General features: G+C 34.4%; 1 protein-coding gene across 3 annotated transcripts; it reads left to right on the top strand.

The window, feature by feature from the left end:
* Positions 1–502: 502 nt before the first annotated feature.
* LOC107726118 (ATP synthase subunit s-like protein) lies at positions 503–6,761 on the top strand. 3 transcript variants are annotated; one of them, XM_016535622.1, is made up of 6 exons: positions 503–745; positions 2,488–2,681; positions 2,970–3,050; positions 4,255–4,394; positions 5,877–6,039; positions 6,478–6,761. In XM_016535622.1, exons 1-6 carry the CDS (start codon positions 728–730, stop codon positions 6,674–6,676), a joined length of 795 nt encoding a protein of 264 aa, XP_016391108.1. In that variant the 5' UTR covers positions 503–727; the 3' UTR covers positions 6,677–6,761. The 3 variants fall into 3 exon arrangements, 2 of the variants coding, with proteins under 2 accessions (XP_016391108.1, XP_016391109.1); XM_016535623.1 differs by lacking the exon at positions 503–745 and adding an exon at positions 808–1,134; XR_001638227.1 differs by lacking the exons at positions 503–745; positions 2,488–2,681; positions 2,970–3,050; positions 4,255–4,394; positions 5,877–6,039 and adding an exon at positions 6,243–6,295 and having other exon boundaries at positions 6,478–6,555.
* The last annotated feature ends 196 nt before the right edge of the window (positions 6,762–6,957 follow it).

The raw sequence follows: 6,957 nt of genomic DNA, 5'->3' as shown, positions 1-6,957 counted from the left end.
TTAACTGTATCCCAACACAACATGAGTACATTTATGTAAGTACTTTTTGTTTTTTCCAAGAGGACATTAAATTTAAAATTAAACATTTATATAATGTTACATAAAGTATGATTCATTCGTCACATGTTTTCCTTTCTTTGTATTTTACAATACAATACAATGTTTATTTCATTAGCACAATTTAAAGCATGTGCATACACACACCTTTTAAAAAACAATTACAAATTATTATTATTATTTTTAAGTTTTTTAAAAATCTATTACATGCAACAAATCATCAAAAATTATAAAATGTGTAGGCCTAGCCTACTTTTACTCATTTGCAGGGCTTGTTTTGTTTGGCTTGGCTTGGCTAAACACGAGACATTTAACTAATATTTTTCCCTTTCATTACAAATATGCCAATAAATCGTCTACATTATAAAATATGATCCGACATCAGTTAGCCTACAGTAGGCCTAATAACTAGTCACTGGTTAATGGATTCGCTGAGATCGCCCTCTAACGGCGAATTATTAATATTTCGAAACAAATACAACGTACGAAGTCATGGACTCGGTTGGTTACTTAAATTAGATAAATGCTCCGAACCATTGATCTAAACAGTACATATCTACTGTATGTAACACCTATTTTTATCGAGTGCTCTTATTTGATAACATTGTTTGCTCATAGCTTCTAGAGCTCTTGTTTGTCCCTTCACAGCCGCCATAGAAGAAAAACAAACATGGCAGCCTCCTTGTTGGTGAGTTTAACTATGCTCCTGCTTACGTAAATAATAGTTTATTAATGAAATTGTAGCAGGTGTCTTGTTTCCTGCACAGTAAACGCCAGAGTTTTACATGACAATTGGTTCATTATATAGTCCAACATTAAAGTTACTTGTGTATAGCTCTTCACTAGCAAAAGAGTAACGGTATGCACCTTGTCATTGACATGTTTTTAGACATGTACCAGGGTAATCTCATGGGTTTTTAGACCTGGTACCATGGTATTATGAAGTACCTTAGAATATCTTGCAAATACGCCGCCGATGCGCCATTCATTGAATTCGGAATGTTAATTTCTGAACCTAAATCGAATTTAAAGTGAGATAGCAAAAAGGATACAGAAATAAAAAGTGAATTTAATACGGTAAGATGAAAATGGAGTCATTAAAAAATATTTCCAAGTCTCATATTTAGTAGAATGTTTCATTTTCAGTATTAAATAGCCGTAAACATATGAAATAAAACATTGTATTTTATGTTATTATTAATATGCATTGTTTGAAATGTCACCCATAGAAATGAATTGAAAGGGAGCTAATTATATAAAAAAAAGTCCTTATAAATTTCATGGAACATGAATATGGCAGTCATTCCTTACCACTGTACAGGGGCTGGACAAAATAATGTGAACACTTGTGAAATGGTCAATTTAATGTTAAAGTGTTTACCACCATTTGCCTTTAATTCATCTTCAAACCTTCTTTGAATAGATTCATATAACTTTTGAGTGGTCTCCAGTTGATTGTCGTCTATCAGAACATTTGACAGTTGCTTCAACGACGTATGTAGGAGGGAATTAGCCTCTCACTCTTTTCTTCAAAACTGCCTATAGTGGTTTGGTAATACTCAAGTCAGGTGATTTGTCTGGCCAGGGCAAATGTTGGAGCTCATCTTGGTGCTGCAGCTGTCCAGGTATTATAATCACAACACCATATTTTACACATCTTAGCATTGGTGCCTGTGATTACAATTTTAGAAGTTGCAGCTCTTTCATGGATGTTGGCTTTGTGGAGTTCTCTGTGCTTTTTTTTTTTTTTTTTGGAAATAGGGTATTCAAGATGAAAAATTGAAATTTGCTGTCATTTTACTTCAGTAGTTCTACTTCTATGTTGTATTTGGACACAATTCTTCTTAGTGTTTGATGGACGTTATCATTCAGTTTCATGGCATTTATTTATTATAATTTTCCATTATTCTTTTTTGCTTGATGATGTCTTGCTATGCTTTGTGTACACTGTCTGTTGTTTTTAAAACGCCAAACAATTAGGCTGTTAAGGTTATAGATGCTCCTGTTGAATGTGCTTCCATGATTCGCCCTTTTTGGAAGTCTGTTCACCCATGGCCTGAACACAACTTATAATAGACTCATATACAACCTAGAGAATATAGACTATGTAAAGATAAATAAATATAAATACATTGTTTTTTTTCACTGTAGCCTATACAAATGATATTTACCCCACATTATTTTGTCCAGCCCCTGCATGTATTTGTACCATGATAATATGTGTGCCATCATACAGTCTTCTGTATTCACACTACAGGTTCACATACTATATTATATTTCTAAATTTAATCTAGAAAATTGTTGTTGATAGCTGGATATGCATTTTCACTTGTATGTCCTTAAGGGACCAGAACTTGTTTATCTTTTTAGTAGCAGCATTTTGTAAATGATCTTTATGGCTTTATATTTTCCAACTGTCTCTTTCGAAAGTCTCAAGCCATGAAAAGATGTTCAGCACACACCTGTGCAGCCGTTGCTGTCAGGAGGGCTTTGAGTTCAGGTGCTGCCACTCCATCTGTCTTCACCAGGTTCTTATTAAAACTCAGTCACTACTTCTATGATGTGGAGAACATTTTGGATTGGAACGACTGGTTGAGGTCACAAGCGGTCATACGCAAAAACAGGTAAGTGTCAGTGCATGTCTTCTCAGATGTGTTCATTTGTTTTGTCATATTGCTGTATAGAATGTTGCACTGTAAAAATATGCTATAATATAGTAAGACTTTAAGTGGCTCTGCTAACTGACAACTAATGCATTGAGATTGCCTGTGACAAGAAACTGTTTTTGTGTCTGGATGTTGTGGTGTCCTGTGCTCTGTATAGTGTCTCTATAATCAAATAATGTCATTTTTATTTATTTGCTTATTTATTTTTTACTGAGATGTTGATGTTGAGTTCTTTTTTCTATATAGGTTATTTGGTTATGCACAGACGAATTTTGGGAAGAATATTGCAGCAGCCTATTATATTCTGACTCTCAGAGGGAGCTTCAGGTAAAAATCATCTTTTTAAACATCATACATTAATTAATTGTAGGGCTGGGTAAAAAATATCGATATCTCGATTATAATCGATTCTCATTTTTACGAAACGATATCGATTCTTAAATCCCAAGAATCGATTAGTCTAGCCTGTTTTCAGTTAATGGACGGAACATTGAAGGCGCACGTGAACTGATCATCTCCTCCACATTAATACCAGTTTCAGCACAAAATAAACATGACTAAACATCCGAAGGTAAGTTAAAAGAAAGATTACAACTTTACAATCCATATCCTGTTTTATGTAATCGCTCATTCTGTGTTTCAGACGTCAATATAACGGCTTGTAAACAGTGTCACGTAACGTCACATTTAACGTTACCTCAGAAAAAAACATATTCGGTGACCATAAACTCATTAGTCAGCTAGAAAAATAAACTGTAGAGAGGAGCATTTTGCTAAATATATGCACCATGTAATATATTCATTATAACTTTTACTGTTCTTCAATTTTTAATTTATATTTTTTATGACAGCCACGATTCAAATGTTTATATTTTAAAAAACGAATTGAAGTAGAAATATTATTATGTAATTGTAACTTTTATTGTAAAAACTTCATTAAGTGTAATTTAAGCAGTTGTATAGCCTAAAAAACAGTCAGTTTTAACCTTCAGTATTATAGTAATGTAGTACCAACTGACTATATGATGTATATTTTAGTTGAGTTTTTTTTTCCTTGAGAAAATTTTGCATGTATACCAGATATATATCCAAAATAATCGATATTGAATTGAATCGAATCCAAGCTTGTGAATGAGAATCGAATCGAATCGTGAAATTTGTGTCAAAGCCCAGCCCTAATTACTTGCATGCACCTTTTATGCTGAGCCTGTTTTTAAATTCTGAATTGAGGTCAGTGGTACATAATGTCCTGTTGTCATAATGAAGAAAAAAAGAATACAATTCTACAAAAGAAAAAGGCAGGAAATAATATATTAGCGAGAACCCATGCAGTCAATAAATCCTTAAAATAATAATGGTATTAAAATTCATGGTGTTTTTATTTTCCAGAACCATACAAACCCCCACTTTTATATGTCATTGATCCTAAAATGTTTATGGACTCATTCAGCTTCTTACTACCTACTGGATTGCTTAGGGTGTAAGTAGACATTGTTAAATTGTCTCCATTGCGTAATGCTTGTGTCTGTAGATTTGCTGGCCAGTCCGAATGGTTTCGTCCAGACTCTAGAGGAAGATTCAGCTATGACTTCATGAGCACACCTGATGCACAAATTGAGGAAGTGGATCTGAGTGGCACCCTAATAAACCATAATGGACTTGAAAACCTTGGTAATCTACTGTTGTTTTATATAAATATACATTTGTTGCATGAACTATCATGCATCTCCAGATGACTAAGCCTTTGACCTGTCAAATCCTTATTTGTATTTGCCGCCAAGCCAAATTATGTTCTTGTACCCATCTCGTCTGAACTCATTTTGTGAGTTCCAAATCAAACTCATGCAAAATCATGTTTTTTTTTCTCCCTTGTACCACTTCTGTAGTTTTCGTTTTCTAAAAATCAGAGTTCTGAGTAATGTTCTGAGTCTGAGATATTCTGCTATCCTTGGCCTCTCCTGGAGCATTGCTTATTTGCTTTGAAAGCATCTCATAATTTAATAGCAGTTTGATGAACAGTATCGACATAGACTCAAATATGCCACACATGTCCTGAAAAGTGAAGTCAAACATTCCGATCACCCCGTAGTGGCTTTATATACGGCAAAACCGCTCTCTCTCTCTCTCCGTGTAAACGAAGTGGGTGGTGCGCAAAAAAAAAAATTTTTTTTTTTTTTTTTTTTTTTTTTTCGTTTTAGGTAGTTCTTATCTTCCTTATCGCTGATGTATGTTCAAATGTTCACTTTTCTAATAAGCAATGTAACTAGTTACTAAGCAATTAGTTACTGTAATTTCATTACTTTTTCTTTGAAAAGAAGAAAAATTTTTTTTTTTCTGTAATATAATTAGTCACTTATGTAGTTGAACTTAATGCGGTGTATAGACTTATATACAATAGTGGATTTAACATCAAAATGTAAAGTCTGACCTTAAAATGCATGCTTTTTATGTACCCTTCTCACTTTAAATTCTTTGGTGAGTTAATAAGAATATTGGTAACACGTTAGTGTCCAGTTCTCACTATTAACTAGTTGGTTATTAGCATGAATATTACAGGAATATTGGCTGTTTATTATTACTTAAAAAGCATATATTAATGTCTTATTCTGCAAGACCTTATTCTGAATCCTGCACAATTCCTACCCAATTCTTAAACTTAACAACTACTTTACAGAGTATTAATAAGTCGTAATTAGGGGTATATTGAGGCAAAAGTCATAGTTAATAGTGAGAAATGGACCCTAATCTAAAGTGTGACCAGAATAATTTTTGTAGTTATTTTTTATTTATTTGAAAGAATTAAAAGAACCGTTTCATGTATATCCTTGTATTATTAACTTGTCAAGGTTGATATAGGATTTAGAAAGTAATTAGTAATAAGTAATTAAATACTTTTTGGAGAGAGTCATTTGTACAGTAATCTAATTACACCGTTGAAGATGTCATCAGTGCATTTCAAGGACATTTTGGCTTAATTTTTCTACGTTGTTAATCTTTTTTTTGCAGTCTATCCATAGACCACAGAAAAGCATTCCCTGAATCTTACAGGAAACAGAACATATGATAAATAATTGATCTCACGGCTGCCACTAAAACATGTTGCTGAGGTGTAATTTGTTCCATGGCTCACACAAACAAATTGTCTCTTCTCAGTGAAGCAGAATAAACTTCAGACTCTCTCTCTGCGAGGATGTCCTGAAGTGGACGACTGGCTCCTTGCACGTCTCCATGTCTTTGGAGAAAGTCTGGTGGAGTTAGACCTGTCCCACTGCTCTCGTATCACTGTGGGAGGCCTCGCTGCATTACAGAACCTCAGGTCATTTTCTGCATTACAGAACCTCAGATCTTCACTTGTGTCTTATGCATATATGCACATGTGCATTATCTGGAGCAACTTGATTTTTGTTTTCAGGGCAACAAATAACCAAAACATACATTTGTATGTTTTTGAAAATCTCATATTCTGTGTTATTTTATTCCCTCCACCTTAAACCCTCAGAAAACTAGAGCGGCTGGACATCCCACTGCTCTCGTATCACTGTGGGAGGCCTCGCTGCATTACAGAACCTCAGGTCATTTTCTGCATTACAGAACCTCAGATCTTCACTTGTGTCTTATGCATATATGCACATGTGCATTATCTGGAGCAACTTGATTTTTGTTTTCAGGGCAACAAATAACCAAAACATACATTGTATGTTTTTGAAAATCTCATATTCTGTGTTATTTTATTCCCTCCACCTTAAACCCTCAGAAAGCTAGAGCGGCTGGACATTTCCGGACTTCCACGGCTGCAGAATCCAGGCCTGGTACGGATTCTACTGGAGGAAATGCTGCCGCACTGCCAGGTCTCTGGAGCGGAATACGAGCAGGGCCTGATCCAGCCAGACAGCCAAGAGCAAACACAGGACCATCACCAAGCTTCCACACACACTGGACTTAGACATCTATAAACTATGGGGCTGATGACAGTGGAGATTCTATATTATTGTTCATTGCAGTGCCCAAACATGTTATTCTAATAAAGTGCTGTGCTCACGTATAGGCTATGTTTTTGTTTTTACTATGTAAAATACACTGTATTTGATCATTGTTTTGAGACCGACAGAATAAATATTGATGTTTAATATGTAAGTTGAGAACGTGTTCTTAAATTAGATTTATTAAATATAAACTATACTATGCTACCATTAAAAAAAAAAAAAAAACAACAGGTGACAGGTGTCAAATCTGA

Source organism: Sinocyclocheilus rhinocerous, unplaced genomic scaffold (assembly GCF_001515625.1).
Source record: "Sinocyclocheilus rhinocerous isolate Xijiao unplaced genomic scaffold, SAMN03320098_v1.1 scaffold1899, whole genome shotgun sequence".
Classification (NCBI taxonomy): Eukaryota; Metazoa; Chordata; class Actinopteri; order Cypriniformes; family Cyprinidae; genus Sinocyclocheilus; species Sinocyclocheilus rhinocerous.
This window is presented reverse-complemented; position numbering and strand designations above follow the sequence as displayed.

Bases quoted from the DNA above. Each gene is read 5' to 3' on its own strand.
- LOC107726118 (XM_016535622.1), top strand. The intron at 3,051-4,254 runs GTAAAAATCATC...TTGTGTCTGTAG, and splicing joins ACTCTCAGAGGGAGCTTCAG to ATTTGCTGGCCAGTCCGAAT. The intron at 4,395-5,876 runs GTAATCTACTGT...GTCTCTTCTCAG, and splicing joins TAATGGACTTGAAAACCTTG to TGAAGCAGAATAAACTTCAG.